Source organism: Equus asinus, chromosome 8 (genome assembly GCF_041296235.1).
Source record: "Equus asinus isolate D_3611 breed Donkey chromosome 8, EquAss-T2T_v2, whole genome shotgun sequence".
Taxonomy (NCBI): Eukaryota; Metazoa; Chordata; class Mammalia; order Perissodactyla; family Equidae; genus Equus; species Equus asinus.
The window spans coordinates 75,747,491-75,771,073 of NC_091797.1; the positions used below are offsets into that span (position 1 = coordinate 75,747,491).

Here is a 23,583-nt window from a genome sequence, read left to right on the forward strand (position 1 = left end):
GCTGTTCCTGCAAAGCTGCGTCAAGATGTCACCGAGCTGGGTTTTATTTTAGTCCCAAGCATTGTGTCTGTTTAGCACCAAGCCCGCATGGTGCTGTGTGCACACTGGGTGGGCAGAGCTGGTGGTGTTACCACCTCCTGGCGGGAGGTGGTAGTTCCAGGCCCCGTGCAGGTGGGCCTAGACTTGTTAGAAACCCAGGGCAACTCTCCAGATTCACAGAAAGTGCCCATATTTCACGGATAAAGTCTTTGCATAATGAAAGAGTGGTGAATGTCGGAACACCAGACTGCAGGTCACCTGGCATCTGCCCTCTACCCCCAACCAGCTGTGTCCTTCCCCCTACCAGATCAACTCCCCACGACTTACGTGGACTCAGAAGGCAGACTGTGAGATTTCAGAATGATTACACAGAGAAAAAACAACTTAGCTGATTTTGAATTTTCAATCATTTTTTGACCTTGGCGTAGAGTGAAATGTATCTTTATGCCCTTTAGGAGGAAAAAGTTTTCTGAGCAAGTGGATAACATGCAGAAGGTCAGCAGAAGAGCATCATCCTACTATTAGTCGGGACTTTTCTGGTTGTGAAAAACAGAAGTCCAATTTGAGGTAGCTCTGGTGGAAAGGGGACCTGCCACTACAGGATGAAGGCCGGGGGCAGCCAGCCTCAGCAGCGGCTGGAGTCACAGATCCGAATGTCACCAAGACTTTGCTTGTATTCAGCTCTATTGAGGCCCATTCCATTGTGGGCGCTGGTTCCATTGTCCCAGACAGGCTACGTGGAGGGACACGGCTGCTGACAGCCTCCCTGCATTTGCTACCAGCAAAAGACCAACTCATGTTCTCTTTGATCTCATGTTTTGAAAAAAATCCCTGGAAGTTTAAGCAGGGGCAAGATTACAGTTTCCAGATGGAGGGCAGACCACAGCCACCTTCTTGCTCCAAATCCCTCAATATGATAGAACAAATATTATTAAATATCCATGTGGGCAAAGAGATGCCTTTAGTGGTAAGAAACCATGAGGAATTTCCAAAAGATGGAGTGAAAATGGGTTTATACTGAAAATAGAAACAGTGGCCAAAAGTGTACCCAGGAGGTAGAGAGGTTCCTAGGTGTGCTCCAAGCCTAGATGTGACATGAGGAGCCAGGATGGGGTTCTGGAGTGAGCTACACAGTTTTGGAGGATAAATGAGGAAGTGGAATGAACTGTTAAGTTTCTTTCATCGGGGAAGGAAAGATAGATCCTTGTTAAATCTGGGCACTGTAGAGAATTATACATTTAATTGTGTGTGTTTAAATATTTAAAGATTATCACTGTAACAAGAGTCAGCAAACCATGGCCTTTAGGTCAGATCTGGCCCAACATGTGTTTGTGTAAATAAAGTTTTATTAGAACACTGCCACAACCATTAGTTCATGTATTTTCTGTGGCTGCTTTCATGCTGTAGTGGCACAGCTGAGTAGTTGCAACCGAGACTGCATGGCCCACATAGCCTGAAAGTTTTACTATGTGGCCTTTACGGAAAAAATTTTCTGACCCCTGCTCTAGAAAAAATGAAAATAAAACATAGCGTCCAAGCTATTATAGAAAAAAAGGTGTATCTAACAAAGCAAAATGAATCCAATAAAGGGCAAAGAAGGTGAAAGAAAATAAATATGGTAAATAGAAAATGACAGGAATTGGTCTAAACATCAGTAAGCACAAAAAAAAATGCAAACAAGTTAAATTCACTAATTAAAGATAGTCTCTCAAAATAAGTTAAAAAAATTTTTAGTGAGACTGAAAAAAAATACAACAGCTTAAGAAGTATGAAAATAAAAGGATGAGGAATGAAATCCCTAACAAACACAGCAAAGAAAGCAAATATAGCAATATTAATATCAGAGAAAAGAGAACTAAAAGTAAAAAATATTTTAGGTGTAAAGGAATTGTTCAAACTGATAAAAGGAATATTCTACTTTTCAAAAGGTAAAAGGTAAAAGTCATGGCCTTTCTGTACTTAACAGTGTAGCTTCAAATACATTAAATAAAAATTGATGATATTGTGAGTGAAAAAATGGCAAACATAGAGTGACAATAGAGGGCCTTTAAAATCTCCAAAGTTACTCTTGTGGTGTATACATAGATGTGTACCAGTGATCAAATTGTATAGAACGTAATACATACACACACCACACACACAAATAAGGACAAGTGAAAGTGGGGAAATCTGATTAAATCTGTGGATTACATCACTATCAATGTCCTGGTTGTGATATTCCAGTTTTGTAAAATGTTACCGTTGGGGAAACTGGATAGTGTGCAAGAGATCTCTCTGTTATTTCTTACACCTGCATGTGATTTACAATGATCTCAATAAAATTTTCAATAGAAAAATCTCGAAGAACAATGCATTATATACAAAAGCTAAATAACTCTTAGGTTAAATGAGGAAGTCAAAGTGAACATTTTAAACAACAGTATTTGAAATGAATGGCAGCAAAGCACTGAATGTAAAAACCTATGGGATGAAGCCAAATCCATATTCAAAGGAAAATTCATAGCCCTAAGTTCATTTATGAAGTGATACATAAGACTAAAAGTTATTGAACTTAGCTTTCAATTCAAGAAGCTAGAAAAATACGCTCAAAGAAGGTAAAAAGAAATAATTAAAAATGAAGTCAGAAAGTGGAGTACAATTCATCAGTAATTCCAAAAACATCTTCTTTGAAAAGGCTAATAAAAGAGAAAAATCTTTGGCAAGTCTGATTAGAAAAAAAAAAAGAAGACACAAACAAAAAAGAGAATACAACTACAGAGAGATTTTAAAAAGAAAAGAATATTATATGCAACTTTTGGCCAATTAATTAGAAAATCTAAGTGAAGTATATGATTTTATAAGTAAATAAAAACTACCAAAATTGGCTCATCAAGAAAATAAATTTGTCCCTAAAATAGGGATAAAAATCTCCCAATTGTTCAAGGAATAGATAATTCTTGTATTACGTTAACTATTTCAGAGCATGCAAAAAGATATTACAGGTCATTTTACAAGGAACCCTGGTGTCAAAATCAGAGGGTAACTCAGCACAACTACAGGCCACTCTCACTTTTGAATGACACCTAAATTCTTTTAGAAAAAAAACCTAAATAAAATATTAGCAAATTCAATTCAGCCAAGTAGTAAAAGAATAATACAGCGTGACCAAGTAGGATTTATCCCAAGAATGGAAAGAAGATTCACTATTAGAAAAAAATTTAATGTAATTTAGTATATTAACTGTTTGCTTTTTTTTTTAGTAGTAGTTGTTCAAAATTAAGATTGTTCTCATCCTAGAACAGACAAATGGATGCCATTTGCCTGCAGCCGAGGGAGAACTTTGTCATGCTGTCCTTCTACATACCATCCCTGAGTGTATTTCACAGGTGAGGCTGCAGTGGGCCAGGTCCCCGTTATTGGGGTGATAGAAGGAAGACCCTGTGCTGGGGTGACAGAAGGAAGGCAGTGTGCTGTGGTGGGTAGAGCAAAATTTTTAAAGCCAGGCCAGACTGAAAGAAAACATAGAGATTGTAAGGTCCAAGCTGCCCAGAGAGGGTACAACTTGATGGAAAGAGTGTGGTTTGAATTGTGTCCTCCTAAAAGATATGTCAAAGTCCTGACCCCTGGAACCTGTAAGTATGACCTTATCTGGAAATAGTCTTTGCAGACGTGATCACGTTAAGATATGGTCTTGCTGGAGTAGGCAGGCCCTTAGTCCAGTGACTGGTGTCCTTATAAGAGCGCCATGTGAAGACACAGAGACCCAGCGCCACACAGGGAGACGACCACGTGACAACAGAGGCAGAGATTAGAATGATGCAGCTGCAAGCCAAGGAGCACTGAGGATGGCCAGCAACTTCCAGAAGCTGAGAGAGAGGCAAGGAACAAGGAACCAGCCCTCCTGACACCTGAATTTCAGACTTCTGGCCTCCAGAACTGTGAGGGCATAGACTTTTGTTGTTTAAAGCCACCAGTTTGTGGCTTTGGGACAGCACCCCAGGAAACAAACACCCTTTCTGTCTGTCCTGGAGTAGGAAGAGAGCAGAAGCATGTGAAGGGTGAACCCAAACTTCCTGGCAGATCAGAACGACCTCCAGCTGGAAGTTCCAGGTGAGCTCGGGTGGGTAAGAACCCAGGCATTTGGTGAAGCAAATGTAAATCCTCTGAGGAAAATCAGACCCTTGTCCTAAGTCTCAAAGGATTTCTACAGGGGCCGGCCTGGTGGTGCAGTGGTTAAGTGTGCACATTCTGCTTCTTGGGGCCCTGGGGTTTGCCAGTTTGGATCCCAGGTGTGGACATGGCACCACTTGGCAAAAAGCCATGCTGTGGTAGGCATCCCACATATAAAGTAGAGGAAGATGGGCATGGATGTTAGCTTAGGGCCAGTCTTCCTCAGCAAAAAGAGGAGGATTGGCAGTAGTTAGCTCAGGGCTGATCTTCCTCAAAAAAAAAAAAAAAACCGAAGCAAAACAAAAAAGATTTCTACAGATAAGCTCCACAGAAAATGAGCAGCTAATAGTCAAAAATAACCGAGCACGATAGTGAGGAGCCACTGTGAGCCAGCCAGAGCCAGCACCACTAATTTACAGCAGAGACAGACCCTCAGGACTTCAGATACAGCAGTGTTTACACACAGTGGATGAAATAACTATGCATTCAAATAAATAAAAGACATCATTGAACATGTGTGCAGGAAATAGAAAAGTGTAAAAAATGGTCAAGCAGATTGGAAAAAGAACCAAACAGAACTTGAATAAGAGAGTAGTCATAAGTGAAGAAAAGGATTAGCATCTGGAAGCCAGATGTGAAGAAATCACCCAAATGCAACATTGGAAAGAAGAGGAAGCTGAAGGGAAGATGAAACACATGCAGAAGGAGAGGGCCTAACACTCATCTAATCAGAGGTTAGAAAGAGAAGAGAAAAATAAGCCAGGGGCCACTTTTGAAGAGAGAATCGCTGAGAGTTTTCCAGAATTGATGAAAGAGGCGGAAATGGAGACTAGTTTGGAGAGAAGGTTGAGAATGCTGGAGAAATAAATGAAATTCAGCTCATAAACGATGGCTAGTTCTTCTCTCAAGTCCTGAGCTTAGAGCTAGATTCCAGCCCAGCCCCCAGAATGACTCAGAGACACCAAACCCTTCACCTTGACTCCCTTTCAACCTTGGTCAGTTCCTCCTACCCACAGGTTACGGATGGGCAGTTCCTGAGAACTGAGGGGTCTTCATTCTAGGACAAGGTGGAGAGCACCTTGAGACTATTGAGAACATTGCCCCAAATCAAGCAGAACCCTTTCCCTACACTACTCATCTCAAGGCAGTGCCGATCTTATTGTAGTCCATGAGAATGTTACTGCTTGGTGTTGGGCAGTGCACAGACTGTGCAACCCAGCGACCTCTGATGCCTTCTATTCCCAAGTTATGGGCCCATAGAGCTTTCCAAATTTGACCAGTGGTGTTTTTCCTTTGTGTTTTCCTTCCTCCCTCTCTCCCTCCCCAGAGAGGGATGGCATCCATCATTGGCGGGAGGATTTTATGGGGTGATAAAGGGAAGCTAATAACTCTGTAAAGTAGGACCAGTTACCTGGGAAACTTTCCAAGCATGTCATGTTCCCTGGCAGCCTTGGGAGGCCTGGCTGTAAGGCCACACCACTCAGTGAGATGGAGCTAGGCCTGGGCAAAATTGTACAGACATGTGAATTCGTGTGTGCACACCTACCCCTGGGGACACTGGCTGGGCCTCTGGGTCCAGGATCCAGCCCGGCCTGCTCACTCCCTTCTGAGTTGAGCATTTAGACCCAGTTGTTGGTGGCCTGAGGCACCTGAGCCTTGCTTACCTGGGGGCGCAGTAGACCAAGCCCCGATCCATCGCAGGCAGGACATGTGGATCCTGGTGCCCTTCTGCCCTTGACTCACTGTGGGGCCTTTCCAAATGGCTCAGCCCCCCTGGGTTTTTGTCTTCCTGCCTTGCCCTGGCTGCTTCTGAGCATTGACTTTGAGTGTGGTAAACTGTGAGGCACTGTGCACATCTGAGAGCAGGTGGCAGCCACTCTCGGGTCATTTGGGCCACCTGGCACTGGTGTATCTCATTCAGGGCCACACTCATCTCCCAAACCTAACCCACAGGAAGGGCCTGAGAAGGCCAGACGCCCCCCACACCCTGCCATGGCTAACAGCATCCGACCTTCTGTCTGCCTGCCTGTCTGAGCTTTGTGCCCCTGCATGCACTCCTGGGGGGAGGCAAGTCTGGCTCCATGAACAGTCTGAGTCATAGACGCTGTCAAGAAACCGGGTTTGTTACTCCAGGGACGTGGCAGGGAGAGTGCGCTATTCTTGGAGAATCTTGTGGATGCTCTGAGGAGCAGCTAACAGAGCATTTGTAATTAGCACTTTGGCTGCTTAGTGGCATTATCTGCCTGTAGAGGGGTTTCAGGAACATGTGCCAAGCAAGCCTTTCTGAATACCTACTCAGTGCCAGGCCCCTGCCCCCTAGCACGTGCTGAGAATGCAAAGACAAATCAGACACATTTGCTCTCATTTCCTCTGCCCGGGCCCTCTTCTTGCCACAAGCAAGACAGGCGAGGTGTCTGGCCTAGGGTTACCCACGCTGTGGGGAAGGGAGGCAGTATGAGTAAATCGGATCACTCCAGAGCGTGGTGAGCCAGAGGCTCGAGCAGGGCAGGAGGGGGCTCCTCCTCCACAGGGTCGGGCAGCAGCCCAGAATCGGGAACTAGCCTGGCAGATTCCAAGCAGAGGAGGCAGCCCGGGTGGCTGGAGCACTGCAAGACAGGCAGGCTGGCAGGGGCCGGGGGTCAGAATTTCCTTCCTTTTGAAGGCTGAGTAATATTCCTCATCAGGTCTTTCATGACTCACGTCTTCCCCAGTAGCCAGGAGAGTCCCTGAGGGCTCTATCTTGGTCCCCTCGACTCCCAGCAGCCAGCACAGAGTCTGACTTCTGGCTTAGTCAACACTGCTGGATGCTTGAAGTTCAGAGGGGCCCCAGCATAAGATTTCTTGCTGAGAGGGGAGGATGGAGGGGTTTGTTGAGACTAGAGTTTAAGGATCTTATTTGCTAGGTTACAGAGTGGAGATTTTAACTTCCAGGCAAACTTTCCTACTCTTATAAGCCACCACGGGAATTTGTTAAAAATACGTATTCCCAGGTCCCTCCCTTGGCAATGCAGCAGATTTGAGCTGGAACCAAGAAGTCTATATTTTGAAAGAAATATTGACCTTTATTTCCCAGATCAGTCAAAAACATTAAAATAGGGGGCCGGCCCAGCAGTGCAGCAGTTAAATTTGCACGTTCTGCTTTGGCAGCCCGGGGTCCACCGGTTCAGATCCTGGGTATGGACATGGCACCGCTTGTCAAGCCATGCTGTGGTAGGCGTCCCACATATAAAGTAGAGGAAGATGGGCACGGATGTTAGCTCAGGGCCAGTCTTCCTCAGCAAAAAGAGGAGGATTGGAAGCAGATGTTAGCTCAGGGCTAATCTTCCTCAAAAAAATAAATAAAACCTTAAAATAAAATCCAGTGATTGTTCCTAGATGGAGTTTATGGGGTACTGTCCCTCAGCTCCACCAAGGTTTGCAGTCACTATAATCCGAAGGAAAAAACCAAAAATTATTTCTCTAAATCACACGTCTTTGTAAAAAAATTAAAACTGTCCTGTTCTCTCCCATTATATCCAGATTCGGATTCAGCCACCATTAATCCATCAATAAATGTCTCTAGCCTTGAATATACCACTTAAAGTTTTGATTCCTTCCAAAAATGGGGCACACTTGCCTTTTCCACCTGGGAGGATTGATCTGAGAAAGCAAGCATGCAAAGCTAAGAACACTTGTAAGCCATAAGATGCTATTGTTCATGCTAGGGGTATGTATTTCTATAAACTGATATAAATTTAGACAACAGTTGTTCGATTCTTAAGCTATTTCTATCCTGGCTGCACAGAAGGATAACCCTGAGTCCACCACTGACTGAGTGACAAGGGGACGAGGTACCTTATAATGACACTGAGCCATGGCATCCTACCTGTAAAAATGGGTGTGCTAGCCATGCAGTCGAATATTATTCAGCCGCAAAAAGGAAGCAGGTACTGACACATGCTACAGCATGGACAAACCTTGAATACATGATGCTGAGTGAAAGAAGCCAGATACAAAAGGCCACACATTGCTTGATTCCATTTAAATAAAATATCAAGAATAGGCAAATCCATAGAAACAGGTGGAAGATTAATGCATGCCGGGGGTGGGGGTAGGGGGATGGAGATTGAGTGCTAATGGGTACGGCGTTTCCTTTTGGAGTGAGGAAATGTTCCTGGAATTAGATAGTGGTGATGGTTGCACAACTCTGTAAATCTACTAAAAACCACTGAATTGTATACTTTAAGAGGGTGAATTGTATGGTATGTGAATTATATTTCAATAAAACAAGTAGATAAATGGGGGTAATAGATCTAACTCATGGCCGTCGTGAGGATTAAGTAACTCATAACTTGTTCGTGTAGCCTGAGAGTATAAAATGACTGAAGGGCTTTCTAAGCCAGGGAACCAAGAGAAAGTCTGGTGATGCTCATGGCTAGGTGTAGGGCGTGACGAGCCCCTGGTAGGGCCTTCAGGAGAGTCAGAACTGGGCGCACTGTATGTTTTCTCTTGCATCCACATGGTGTGTACGAAGAACTGGGTGCGGGGAGAGGGTGGGGCTAAGGCTCTGAGCCTTCAGTTGCTCCAGAATCTGGATCTTTAAAGAGCACTGCAGTTGGCTACTGGATCCATCAAGCTTGGGAAACACGGTTTTAGGCACTATGGGGACCTGTGGGCAGTTTCTTGGAGCTAAAGGGCTTTGTTGCTTCCCTGGGCCTGCACCCCATTGAGCTGTAGCTATTGCAGAAGGAGCAGTGAGGGCTCAGAGCTCGGGGCACCACGAGTAGGGTAGGCTGAAGGGGCAGGGACACCGGCTCCTAAAACGCCAACGTGGGGTTTGGTTTGGGCCCCTCTGGACTGGGTCAGCCCCTCAGGGCTACTTGCAGCCTGCACAACACCAGCTGCTTTTTTGGAACAAGGAAAAAAATCATAATTTGCAGCTGATGGCTGTTAGGCTCGGAACAAACTGGAATCCGCACGTAGTGGGCTCCGAGCAGACGTTTGTGTGAGTGTATTGGCCCAGGAGAACCTTGTCCAGCCAGGAATCTGTTCAAGAGCTGTGCTGCCTGCCTACGGTCCATACACACTTCGTCACTGTGTGTTAAATGCAGGAATTAACCAAGGGCTGGAGATGCTGAGGGCTGAGAATTGGCCACTGGCTTAGCCCTGCGGGCGTCACTGATGGCCTTGACCAGTGTAGTTTCAGTGGAGTGGTGGGGTAAAGTGGTTTGAAAAGAGATTGGGAGGTGAGAAAGTGGACCACAAATATACCTAACTCTTACGAGGGTTTTTACAATAAAGAGAGAAGGAAGTGGAGTTAAGAGAGCTGTGGGGTTCTTGTAAATGTGGGAGCTATTACTTGCATGTTTCCATGCTGATGGGGTGGGGGCTCCAATAGAGAGGCGAAAACTGATGGGGGGCAGTTAACTGCGAGAGAAGGTTCTCCAGTGACAAGAGTGGGACCCAGTGCACGAGAGGCAGCAGGTCGGCCTCCAGTGGGAACCAGAGATGTTCCTCCGTTGTCCCAGGAGCTGCAGGTGCAGGCAGGTTAGTGGATTTGATGGTGGGAATTTGAGGAAATAAGAAAGATCAGGAGAAGGTGTGTAACAGCCAATGGAAAGTGCAGGAATGGAGTCCGTGTGGCAGGATCGCTGGGGGCTGGGACCCCGAGGTGTCCAGGCAAAACCTGGAGCCTGGGCTGGCCTGAGAAGTGAGCACTCAGCACTGTTGGCTGCAATTGTCACCATATTTACATTATCATTATCACATCCTCGTTATCATAACAAGGGGTCATCAGCTTTGGTGAAAATCCCAGCCCTGCCTCTTATTCACTGGGGTGCCCTAAAGCTTCAGTTTCTCTATGGGGTAACGAGCAGAGGTGCTTTGGGGCCCGGCCTGCGGCAGAGCCAACACTGCCAATGAGCCCAGCCCCATGCTGGATGGAGCTTAAACAGAGCCCTTCTGCCTGGAGGTGCTCCTGCCTCCAAGCATCTGGGGGGGGGGGGGAGGTGGGGGTGGTGGTGGTGGTGGTGGTGGGTTCTCCCTCCCTCTGCCCCGGTAGCTGGGGGGCATTCTCCCCTAAAGGCGTGCTTGTTTCTGAGGCCAGCATGCTCCTGGAATGCCCAGACGCAGGACATTAGGTGAGCGGACTCGTGCACTACTGACAGGAGAAGGATCTGGGTGCTGCTGCTGCTGAAGTAGCAGCGCCACGGGGAGGTGACCAGGAACGGGAAACGGGGGCCCCTGAGCAAACCCTTGCAACCACTGCGTGAGCCTCAGCTGGGAACCAGATTGTCTGTGGAGGTCTCTCTGGGTTTGCGTTTCCATTGTCATATCTGAGCATCCAGTGGCATTCTGTTTGAACGAGCCAGCTTTATTTGAGCTATACTCAGTGCTGGCTGTGGGGAGCACCTCTCAGAGGCCATCATGGCGATGTTCCCTGGGGCAGAGACCAGCAGGGTCCCCAAATGGACCTGGCCCCTCGTGCTCATCTTGCAAGATCTGGGTCTCAGTTTTCATTTCCTCCCATACAGATCTCCTCTCCCCTTTTCCGTACAAGTGAGGTTGCAGCTGGCAGGCCCAGCAAGGAAGTAGGAGATGTAAAATCGAGGTACCAATTGCCCTTGGCTTGCGGTTGTCCTTGAGCAGGGTGCCAGCCCTCTCTGGGCCTGCCCTGCTGTCTGCACCATGGCGATAAAAAGCCCTCCCCGCTGAGCCCCTTGGCTGCTGCTTGGGTTGGGGTGTTACAGATGAAATGTTCCAAAATCCTCAAGCATTTTTCAAGGTCCCCCCCAACCCCCACCACACATCCCCAGCCAGAGCACTGCACACTCTGTGGTGCCCCCACGTGGCCACTGTCTCGTGGGGTCTGATGACAGAGTCCCGCAGTGACTTGGCAGTCATCCCCAGCTTGGCACTCTGGGCATACAACGATGAGATTTATGGCCTTCCCTGGGATGTCGGTGACTGCAGGGGTGCCCGGGGCTTTGGTGCTCCATGGGGCCCCCCTTCAATGCTCAGGCCAGGGGCATGGAGAGAGGCTTGGTCCTCTCTCAAAGGGGTCTGCGACAGTGGGGGAAGGCTGTGTCCTCCAGCTCTTGACACCTGTGAGATCCAAGCGTCAGTCTCCTCATTTATAAAGTGATGGTTGGACTGGAGTAGAGGTCCTCTACTGTTTCTTCCAAAGAAATCTGGTGAAAGTCCAGTGTCTAACAGATATAGATGAAACTACTCCAGCAGCTAGGATTGGACGCCCCAGCCAGCTCCTTCCAGCTCAGACTTTTCTGGGGGATGTGCTGGTTCCTGCTTTTACCCCCAGGGGACAGAGAGGCAGCTGATTGGTGCTCACTTCATCTACAAGCTCCCTCACCCTACCCTAGGCCAGAGCTGGTCCCTGGGGCACAAAGAACTGCCCCCTTCCTCTCCACCCCCTCCCGTGGCCCTATCGCCCCCTCCCATTCATCTGGAGCCTGCCTTCCCTAGATAGAGATGGTAGGGGGAGAGTATGGGGGAGAGCTGCCCACATGGGGGCAGGTGAAGTTCTTTTAATGTTACCTACTTTGGCCCCTACTGGGGGTCCCCAGGTTTGGGAAGCAGAGAGTAGGAGAGGAAGCTTTCCTAGAGACAGACCCAAGGGAACCAGAAGGGATGTTCCAGACACACCAGAGTCCTTGAGTCCCAGGGCCCCAGAAACTGCTCGCAGCACCCCTGTCCCCACCAGCCACCCTCCCCACTGTTGCAAACATCTAAGCCGGCTCTGCTGGCCTGGCTTGGAGTAGCTTCCAGACCTAATGGCCAGAATGCAGCTGAATTGCCGTTGGACAGATTCCATCCTCTGTAGTCTCTGCACAGCCTCACTCCTAAATTCCATCTGTGACGTCAACCCCCAGCTAATCGTGGAAAAACAGATTAGGTTCTGTAAACTCAATTCTCTTGCTTCCCCTCCCGGTCAGGGTGTCTCGCCAGGGCCTCTGCTAGAGGAGTTGTCTTGCATTCCTACCTGCTCTGTCTGCCCACCCTTCTGAGCCAAACCCTAATAACCCACCAGTCTTCACCGCAGGCTGTCGAGCCTGGCCCCCTCTGCCCTTTGAGCCGAAGCTGTTTCTGTCACTTGGCAATGGCTTTCTACTCCTAGAAGGTCCCTGAGATCTCTAGGCTCCCAGCCGGGGAGGCCCCAGCAGGCACCCTCCCCTCGATTTCTCAGGTGGAATCAGGTGTTCACTGTCACCTACAAGCCCTCTTCTCTGTCTTCCCCATGTGGGTTCTGGAGGGACAGGCTGCCTGAAGCAGAGTAGGGTGACATCCCTTCGCCATCTGCTGTGGCCAGAGCCTTGGTCTGCACCTTATCCAAGGCAGGTCTCACCCCCCCGCACCCCCCCCGCGGTGGCCTCCCTGATGTCCATGCCAAGTGGCCCCCACTCTGACATTGTCTGGCCCTGCTTTTTCCTCAAAGGCACTGTGACATGGGGACTGGGGGTCCTTTGTAGGGTCGTGAATACAGGGGTTCTGAAAACCCATGGCTTTTCTAGAGACCAGGGGCCAAGTGCCATGTTTGAGGCCCACTGGAGGGTCCGTCCTGTCCTCCCGGGCGAGGGCCTGGGTGGATGTGCATGTGGGTGGGTTTCATGTGCGGTGGTTGCCCAGGCTCCTAGCCTGGCTTCCCTCGCTGAAGGGCCTCTCGAGACTTGTGTTTTTCTTTCTTCCCTCTCGCTGTGCCAGGCCCTGAAAGCTGCCCTGTGGAAAGCAGTAAAATATAATTCTGTCTAACCCATCACGACTCCAGCGGGACCAGAGATGAAATGTGTGTCTGACCAGGCAGCCAGTGTGGGTGTAATGAGATTGTCTGAGGGTTCAGCTGCTGGGGGAGGGGGGCTCAGGGGACAGGCAGACACACAAGTCATACTGCCTTCTCTCATTGTGGGACTGGAGTCTGCTGTCCCCCTTGCCTCGGGCTCATCCAGAATAAAGCAAGGGGGACCCTGTCATGCCCCCACAGGTCCACATTCTGGCTGCAGAGCCAGCCAGGACCTGCCAAGGGGCCATTTGTCCTTTGGACACCGTGCCCTGGGCACTGGGCTGTCTTTCTTTCCCCCATGGCAGTGGGTTTCGTGTCTGCACCTGGGGTAGGCAGCCCAGCCAGGAAGCCCACAGGCCCCATTCCCCAGGCACCTGCCTTCCAGACCCCGCGCAGTGCAGTGGCACCTCCTAATTGCTAGCTGAGTGCTGGATGGAACTGGACTAAGCATTTTATGTGAATTATCTTATTTAATCCACAAGACAGCCCAACGTTGTCGGTGCTGTTCTCACCCCTATTTTGTAGAAGATAAAATGGAAGATCAAAGAGATTAAGCTATTTGCCCACGGTCACAGCTGGGAGGTAGTGGAAGGTCTGGCTGACTCAAAGCCTGTAATTTTAACAACTACACTGCTGGTCCTTCTCTAGCTGGTTATACACATACTGTTCAAACTCTGCTGCTGCTGCCTTGTGAAAAGTTGAGTAACATAGAAAAGGGCAAGTAAAAGTTGCCCAAAATTCCATCAATCTGAGATAACCCTCACCAGCAGCATCCAGTGAACGTTATTGCAGACTCTTTATACAAACAGACAGGTACAATCAGAGTAGTAATAACTTTTTAAAAAAATGAATCATACTTTACATGCATTTTTAAAATATCAAATTTAATTTTACTTGAATTTAACCGAAGATGTCACCTATTTGCATGTATTTAAAATGAAACAGAAGGGAATTGCTAAATTTCAAAAAAACATTTCTTTAACTTAAGTGACAATAGTTCTTAAAGTTAAGGGGAGAAAAGAGAAAAACTTTTTTAACAGCTTTATGGAGATGTAATTCCTATACCATACAATTCACTCATTTAAAGTGTACAATTCAATGGGTTTTGGTATGTTACATTAATTTTTTAAAGTTGTGGTAAATATATATGATATAAAATTTGCCATTTTAACCATTTTTTAAGTGTACAATTCCATGGCATTAGTTCCTTTACAATGTTGTGCACCTGTCAGCGCTACAATTTCCAAAATATTTTCATCTTCCGAATAGAAACTCTGTACCCATTAAACAGTGACTCCCCATTCCCCTGTCTCTCTAGCCCCTCATAACCTCTAATCTGCCTTCCAAGAGAAAAACTTTTAGAAGTTTGGAGTGATTAATTTTTTTAATTAATAAACTTTATTTTTTAGAGCAGTTTTAAGTTCACAGTAAGATCAAGAGAATGGTACAGAGATTTTCCATGTACTCCCTGCCCCCACACATGCACAGCCTCCCCCATTATCAACATCCCCCACCAGATGGTACTTTAGTTACAACTGACGAACCTCCATGGACACATCCTTATCACCCAAGGTCTGTAGTGTGCATTAGGGTTCACTCTTGGTCTTGTACACTCTATGGGCTTTGATAAACCTGTAATGACATGTATCCACCATTGTAGTATCATACAGAATAGTTTCACTGCCCTGAAAATTCCTGTGCTCTTACTATTCATTCCTCATTAATTTTTTAACCTACATAATGAACCAAAGAAATTATCATCCACCTCTGTTCTTCCACTCACAATTTTTGTTAGTTACGTTATTTGTGTACATTGTCAAGGTTTTCTGTATTCTATTCAATAACCATAATTGCCCCAATTTCAAAAATATTAATTCAGTATTCACCAGGATTTCTCCGTTGATGAACTTATTTTGATTTATCTTTTGGTTGGTTGGATTTCAGCATCAGGTAATTTTTTTAAAGACATTATGAATGTCTAAACTCTTAAATTCATGTTTCAGAAGGTCTATTAACTTTACACTCAAAGGATAGTTTTGCTAGGTATAAAATCCTGGTTCATAATTTCTTTCTCTTAGAACTCTGTAGACATTGCTCCACTTTCTGAAATTGTGTTGCTGTGGGGGATCCTGATTCTCCTCAACCCTTTGCCCTATGCCCCTTAGTTATGTGATTCTTTTTTTGTCCTTTAAGCTCAGTAACTTTTTTAGGATGTCTCAGTGTTCATTACATCATCAAGTTTTCCTGGGCCACAGAATGACAGTTAATCTGCAGGGTCAAGTCTTCTTTATTTCGGAGGATTTTTCTATTACAATCATGCACCCCATAGCAACCTTTAGGTCAATGATGGACTGCATATACAAGTCAGTCCCATAAGATTAGTACTGTATGGCCTAGGTTGTAGTAGGCTATACCATCTAGGTTTGTGTAAGTAAATCTATGATGTTCACACAACGATGAATTTGCCTAATGACCCATTTCTCAGAATGTATCCCTGTCATTAAGCAACACATGACTGTATATGTTTGAATATTCTTTCCCCCTGTTCTATTATTCTGTTTTCAAGAATCACAGCCATTATGTATAGGTTGGATTTCGTTTTGCCTTCTGTATCTATCATTCTGTCTTATTAGTCTTTTCCGTTTAATCTTGTGTGGTTTCCTCAAGGCCGCCCACCACGTCTAGTTGTTCACACTGTGCTTTGTCTATTTTTTCATTGCTTATAATATGGCTTTTAAAAAAGATCTATGATGTATTTATTTTTCTTTCTCATTTTTCCCCTGAGCTCTGCTAACTCACCTCTCAGCTTTTATCTCTTTTTGTTGTCAAATAATTCTTTTTTAACGTCTGTGTCTCCTTTCTTCCACCTCTCTGCCCCCACCAGTTTTTAAGAGATTACATCTGTAGCTCCTCTGAGTCTGTGGAGAACTCCTTTTCTAAAGTCTTCCTCTGTTTCTCCAGATGATTCCTCTTGTGATCTCTCTTCTTCATTTGCCCCCCACTCTTAATGCGTGGGACCCACGTGGGTTCCTTTCTAATTATTCTTCTTTACCTGCTTTCTCAATAGCAGTGTGTGAAAAATGTGGGGAGTGATCTGGTGCAGTCTGAAGCTGCCTTTTGGGCTGATTTATTGTCTGGAAGATTCTCTTCCGAGAGCTGTTACGTATCCTGCGCCCAGGGATTCCATCTCCCTCGGGTTTCAGGGTTCCTGCGGTCATCGTGGCTCACAGCAAAGCTCTTGAGCTCTTTGACTCTCTGTATTAGCACCAGGGCCTCACTGCCCCTTCTCCTTCCCGAGCCCCACTTCACTCCTGGCATCTCCCTTCCCTGGAAAACTAGGTTCTGTCATAGAAATGGCATGTTGGCGTGAGTTTCCCATCAGCTCTCACTCTTCTTCCATTCCACAATGTAAAATCACATCTCTGCATGTACTCAGTTGTTCACAGCCCCAAACTGGAAATTACCCAAATGCCCATCAACAGTGGAAAGGCTAAGTCGATCATGGTACATTCACCCAGTGAAATACTAGACAGCGATGAGAATGAGTAGTCCTCAACTATGTGCCGCACCCTGGACGGATCAACAACTGTGAGCGTGATGTTGGTCAAGAGGAGCCAGGATCGCAAGAGTGTGTGCACTGTGATTCCACGTGAGAGGCTCGTTCTGTAGCTCACGGATAGTGGATATTGGCAGTTCATGGGCTTCAAGTACAGAAGAGGCAAAAGGCAGGGCAGCGCTTGTCCATGGCTGGGGACTTGTGACTAGAAGGGGGCACAAGGGGGGCTTCTGGAGTTGTTAATTTTCTGTTTCTGGATCTGGATGCTGGTCCAATGGATGTGGTCAGTTTGTGAAAATATATCTAGACTTATGATATGTGCACTTTTTTGTATGTTTGTAATACTTCAATAAAAAGTGGGGGGGGGGAAACCAGGAAGATGCCTGTCCTCTCCTGGGGGCATCCACCGCCCTAGATCTCATCATGCTAGTGGGAAGACTGTGGCCTTCCTCACCTTCCAGGAGGTGATACTTATTTGGGGTCCAAGGTGGCTCATGTTAGCTCTCAACGTGCTCCCTCCTCCCAGCTCAGACTTCATGGCCTCCGGCTAGTGTCCCTCATGGATAAAGGTTTGAAGATATAGCCATTCCCTCATATCATCAGCGGGGGTGAATTCTCCCCTTTAGTAGTTTCAAGTTGTTTTGGAGGGAGGAAGGTAGAATGGAAATGCTCCGACTCCACTATCTTCAACAGTAAGTCAGGGTAGATTTCTGAACCGACTACTGTAGGGGTCACTAGAAAGAAACAGGCCTGACTTTCTTTCTTAACTAAATAAAATGCTAGTACTTGACAGACGAGAGGCTGTCGGCCTTGAAGGACAGCACCCAAAGTGGCCAGCGCTCAGCGATCACCCCTGTCCGTCCCCAAGTTCTGCAGGACTGGCCTGAGGGGAGCAGAGCTCTGAAGGCTTCCCAGAGGGGTGCCCTGGCGGCGGGGGTGGCCGCATGCCTTCCATGGGGGCTGCTTAGATGATGACATTTGCTTCTGTGTGGAAGTGCTGGTTGTGAAACTTATGCTTTATAGTCATGCCTTGTCTGGGGAGTGCGTCTTTTCTCCCCCGAGAGACAAAACCCTCCTGGAAGCAAGTGACCATCTCTTGTCAGCCTGCTCCTGTCCCACCCCTAACACTGAACTCCATGGGCATGTGGGTGGGCTGTCACGCTGGGCTGCAGGGAATGGCCTCATCTCAGCCTTGAGCATGTCTTGCCCTGTGGCCAGTGGCTGCAGGGTGACCTCAGTGTTTCCACCCCAGCCCCAGCCCCTCAGGGCATAGCATCGTGATGCTGGGGGCATACCAGTGGGAGGTCACTCCAATGGCTCTGGACATTCCTGCCTCAGGGCCTTTGCTCATGCTATTCATTCTCCTGGAGCATGTCCTTCTAATTAGTGAGCAGGATCTCACTAATCCTGAAACAGCCTGCTCACGTCATTTGAAAGTTCCACCTTCCATGAAGCATTTCTCCAGTCCCCTCTGGCCTGAGTGATGGACACCACTCCTGGCAGGTGCACTTTTATCATCTCTGTGATACTCATGGTAACTCTGGACAGCAGGTGGTGGTATCCCCATTTTATACATGGAGAGACTGAGGCTCAGCAGGCACAGAAACTTGTCCTGAGGGGGTCACATGGCTAGTAAAGGCCTTGTCAGGCTTTCAACTCGCATCCCGAAGAGAGGCTGCACCTGTGACCTCCTCTCCCGTTTGTGTCGCTCTTAGAGCCCTGATTCCTCTCTCCTATTTAATTAGCCACCTGTGCACTTACCGGTAACTATACAGAACGCTTTATTTTGTTCTTCTAGTTGTGGAAGGAAGTTCCGTCCTAGTTGTGTGCCTACCTCTGTACCTCTCTAGCTCCTCATGGGCAGAAGCGCAGCCGCCTTCCTCTAACTCAGCCGCAGATGCAACTTCAGCCGAAGCATTCACGCCGTCTGGCAGTCTCCAGACCTCGGTCGGCCCTGAGCTTTGCCTGCCAGCCCAGCTCTCCTGGTGCTGGAGCTGCCGAAGGGCCTCTGGAACCTCTGGGGTTGTGTCCCCCCTCTGTCTCTGTGCCCTCTGCCTGCACATGGAGATGTGGACACCGCCTGCGTGATGACAGCTCACCGGGCAGCTGGTCTTTGGGAGGAGAAAGCTGAGACCTAAGGCGGAGGTGATGGTCACTCTGTACCTGTTCCAGACGTGTTCACAGAGCTCCGAAATCCCAGGATCAAGCCAGCGTCTGGGTGCTAGCTCCTGCTTTGGGAGCTCATCCCTGGCTTTAAAATGGGGGGAAGCTGGGGGTTGTCAGGAGGAGATGGGGCTTCTGAGGAATGTATGTAACCCAGCCCCATCCTGCCCCCTCCCCTGAGTGCCTGGCAACAGCGCCTGGTGGGCTGGAAGAAGCCCCTGGATGGACTTGGTTGGGCTTGTGTTTGGGGAGAGCGGGCAGGTCATTTACCATGAGCTGTTGAGACCCCAAAAGGGCAGATTGCTCAGACTTCTAGAGTTTCTCAAGAACGTTTAGAGATTGTGGCTAACCTCTGTTACTTAGATGAGGAAATGAGACTTGCCCAAGGGGTCTCTGGGTCATTGAATTTGTTCCCCCCAGCAGAAGGAGCACACAAAACGATGTGGAAAAGCTTCAGAAACACGACCTTCATTGAATCTTGGTTTTCCCTTCCCTGTCTCCAGTCCTCATTTCATCCAGCTTCTCCCAAGCATGTGGTTCTCTCTCCTTTGAGTCCAGAGGTTCCCAAATCGAGTGCCTCCCCTACCCTCTGGCCAGTTGGAAGTCCATCCAGGTGTCAGCTTGGATGCCTTGCTGCCTCGGCTGAGCACAGGCTCTTGTTTCCTACCCTCTCCTGGAAGGAGGTGATGCTGTGGGGGCTCAAGGGGCATCACTCCTCTCTCCTGTGGCCTCAGCTTCCAGCCAGACTTGAGCCTAGACCTGTGGGCCTTGGGGCAGGCAGGTCTCAGAGCCAAGTGGGGGCAGCCTACACCTTTGCTTTCTCCTCCTCCTGGACAATTTCAGCTTGGGCCCTGAATCCGCATGACCTCTCAGCTGTGGGCTGGACCCACCTACCTTGGAGGAAGGTTAGCAGTGATCTGTTTGCACTTGAGCATGGCCTTGGAGAGTTCAACCCCTCCCCTCTGTGGTAATCTCCTGGGTTCGGGGTTAATGGGGAAGAGCCAGGACCAGGAGGGGCAGTAATGACGAGCTTTACTAGGTGGTGCTGAGACAGGTTGTACCAGTGGGAGAGTCCCTCCTAGCAAGAGGCCTTCCAGATGCAGCGATGTGGGCCCACCACCCAGAGGGGACAGGGGCGTGGGACTAGGGGCTCACCTATCTAGGTGACGTCGTTCAGAAACATGATGGGGGGCCTCTAGGTCGCAGACCTCCCTCATTTGGAGTCTTTATGGCCCCGGGGTTAATGTTATCTGTGGCTAGCAGATGTTGGGTATATAAAGGAGATACTCTCTGACTGGCTAAAAAGATGTTTATCTGGACTGTATTTAAAGCAATTGGATGTGTGAGGATTTGAGTGTGGTGCTGGGGCTTTGAGCTAACAGTTCTTCCTGCTGTAAAGAAGTAAATAACATGGGGGTCATTTTAGGCTGATAACACAGGGACCATCTCTGGCCCATTTATATAATACCCCCAACCCTCTGTCTCTCTCCCTCCGTGGTTTATTAAAGAATTTCTTTCAGCCCTGTGTACTGATTGTCCTGAGAGTTCTGGTATATACGCTTTGCCCAGTCTCATTAGAGATCCAGTAATGCGTTAGTGCCTGGAGATGCTCAGGCCTCATTCAGATGGTGCCCCAGGGAAGCTGCCTGCCTGGTCAGGCCGTCGCTCTTATCACTCAGCTGGTGCCCTGCCACCAGTCACTGTGAATCTTCACCGACTGCTGTCCCTGGTGTGGTCCTTCCAAAATGCTATCCTGATTCTGCCACTACCTATGTTGGAAACCTTCACTCAGCTTCCAGTTAATAGCATGTAATCTAAGGGTAACCAGATGCATTGACAGCAAAGCCCCCACCATCTAGGGCATGAATTATGATGGGTGACTTCATTTTCCAGATAACTGAGAGAATGTTTCCTTCAAGCATTAAGGTTTTTTAAAAATTTGATTGTTTTAGGTGCAAGTCTTCATCAAATATATTGTCATCTTAAATAGAACCTACTATGAGTGCTTTGCTTATTTTTTTAAATAGCTTTATTGAGATATAATTCACATGCTATACTAGCCACCCATTTATCGTATTTATCTCTTCTACCTCCAAGACCTAGCCCAAGGTTAGCGATAGAATAGGTGTCAATAAATAGTTGCATTGGGGGCCAGCCTGGTGACGCAACGGTTAAGTTTGCACATTCCGCTTCGGTGGCCCGGGGTTCACCGGTTCGGATTTCGGGTGCAGACATGGCACCACTTGGCAAGCCACGCTGTGGTAGGCGTCCCACATATAAAGTAGAGGAAGATGGGCACAGATGTTAGCTCAGGGCCAGTCTGTCTCAGCAAAAAAGAAGAAGATTGGCAGCAGATGTTAGCTCAGGGCTAATCTGCCTCAAAAAAATAGCTAACTAACTAAATAAATAAATAGTTGTGTTGGACTGAAGTGAAACCACGCTTAAGATCACCCCTTTTGGGTGACTCAGGACCTTCTGCCAGGAATCAGCAATGCCATCTGTGTCTGGTGACACAAACAGAGCTGATGGCCCCGACACTGAAGGGTCCCAGACCACTGGTTTTTTAATTTCTCGCATCCGTTTTTCACATAGTTTTGTTCATTCTGCCGTCTTTCCAACAGCCAGCCATCGTCACTTGCTGCCGTCCCAGCGCCTGGCTCCGGCTCCTCCAGAGGCCTGGGGACTGAAGCTGCAGCTTGTTAGAACTGCACGTAAAACAGGAGTGTGGTGCTCTCTGCTCTTCGGGATGCGGCACCCTCCCACTGCCCGGCCCCCACCTGTAGGATGGCAACCCTTTATTTCCCCGTGGTTGGTCAGAGCATACACATCTTCTACAAGATTGTTTAGCAAACAAGGAGAATGGAGGCTAGGGAGGTGAGAGAACTTGCACAAGGTCACACGGTGGGCCCATGGTGGAGTCGAGACAGAACTGTAGCCTCGGGTCTAGACCAGGCCTGACCTGTGCTGTTATGGCCACCAGCCTCTACAGAAAGTGACTCTTCTGTCCCTTCTTTCCCTTTCAGGGGTCCTTGGTGAATTTTGTCATGGTTATTTAAGGACCCTCGCCTAGAAGTCCCAACGCGCAGTTCCCCATCGACGGGAAGGCTTGGACTCCAAGATGATCATAAAGGAATACCGGATTCCTCTGCCAATGACTGTGGAGGAGTACCGCATCGCCCAGCTGTACATGATACAGGTGGGTCGTGGGGCCGGGGCGGTGGCACTGGGCGCACAGCAGCTCTCAACACCCACGTGTTGAGACACACACTGTGAGAGACAACACCCACATGATAGACACAGCACCGTGTCTCCAGGTGGGCTCCTGGTAAACATCTGAGTTGCATGGAGTCCTGGCTTCCAAGCACGATGCCAGGCACACAGTGGCACGCTGTGGGTGTTAGCAGCTGGATTGTCTCGCCAGCACTGATGATACTAACGCTCCTTGCATTTAACACCTGTCATCGCACTGGTCCAGAAATGGTCCTCCTGTTCAGTCAGCTCGGGCCACCTTAACAGAATACCACAGACTTGGCGGCGTAACCAAAAGACCTTTGCTTATCACAGTTCTGGAGCCTGGAAGTCCGAGATCAAGGGGCTGGCTGATTTAGCTCCCCCATGAGGACCCTCTTTCTGGCTTGCACACGGCCACCTTCTCACTGTGTCTACAACATGGTGGAAGGGGTGCAGGAGCTCAGTGGCGTCTTTTCCTAAAAAAGCACTGATCCTGTCCTGAAGCCCCACTCTCATGATGTGATCACCTCCCAAAGGCCCCACCTCTAACACCATCACATAGCGGGTTAGGGCTTCAATGTGTGAATTTGGAGGGAAGCAAACATCCCGTCCGTAACACCCCACTTGACAGACGGGAAGGTGCGAGGCCCAGAGAAGTTAAATGACTTGCCCAAGAGCATCGCGTCTCTCCCGACTCTCAGGTCCACACTTTCCTCACTACCCTAGGCTGCCTGGGAAACGGCAGTGTCAGCTTTGGGGCTGATTTACAGAGTCACGAATGAGTTTGAGGATGACAGATTCCTGTGACAAGCCTCCCTACTCAGTGCCTGACGAACCTGGAACACGGGATCAGGAGCCCTAGGATCTGGCTGTTTGTGGCCCAGACATGACCACAGCCCCCACTCACTGGGGTCCTGCTCTGTGGAAGTCCCCCTCCCAGCTTCCCTGCCAGCCTCTTGCTCATCCTTGGTGCCCCAGCCCTGTGCCCGGCCCGCAGCTTTCCTCTCAGTTGAGGGGCTGATTAGGAACCTGCTCTTGGCCTGGTTCTGGCTCCTCTGGGCATATGGATGCCTCGGTCCAGCCTCTGGCCGTGCAGCCCCCTGACGACAGCAGCGTCACACGCAGCCCTCAGGGCAGGGAGAGCCCAGCCAGCAGGGCCTCCACCTGCATCCCTGGGTTTGCTTGGTGCGCCCTTCAGCCTGGGTCCAGGAAGTTAGGTATGAGCTCCCCACAGAGCCCGGGCCCCCAGCTCTCTTCTGGGTGGAGCTCGATGAAGCTTACTAGAGTTTAACCAGGCCCCAGCATGGGAAGCTTGACTGAGAAGAGAACAGAGGCAAACGCAGCCTCTCTGGGGGGCTGTTGGCTCCAAGCTGCTTCAGAAGCAGCACTCAATTCCCTCTTGAACCACTTATCCCGTAATTATTCCTAGAGAGCAGGGAGAGAGGAGAGACTTGCATCAGCCCCCCAGTCTGAGCACTCTGGAAATTGCTCAGCCTGCTCAGGGACCAGGCTGATCTGCCAAAGCCGCTGTTCGTCCTGCAGCTTCTTAATTCCCACCCAAGCCAGGGAGCCCAGACCATAGCAGGCCGCCTCTCAGCTCCGCCTCACCTGCTAGGCTGGGTGGTGTTGAGATCCTGGGGGACTGACTTTCAGCTTTAGGATATTCATAGCT

General features: G+C 48.5%; 1 protein-coding gene across 20 annotated transcripts in view; it reads left to right on the plus strand.

The window, feature by feature from the left end:
- PITPNM2 (phosphatidylinositol transfer protein membrane associated 2) overlaps positions 1 to 23,583 on the plus strand; it is a 145,085-nt gene that overhangs the window by 84,144 nt on the left and 37,358 nt on the right. For 19 of the 20 annotated variants that reach the window (XR_011505310.1, XM_044775975.2, XM_044775972.2 and 16 more), the window contains one exon: positions 21,704 to 21,876. Coding sequence is in view for 19 of the 20 variants with exons in the window: in XM_044775975.2 (XP_044631910.1) it covers positions 21,799 to 21,876 (78 nt within the window). In the remaining variant the exon portion in view is untranslated. Of the gene's footprint in view, positions 1 to 4,106; positions 4,129 to 21,703; positions 21,877 to 23,583 lie in introns of those variants that run through there. The other variant, XM_070515923.1, reaches the window with a different exon arrangement.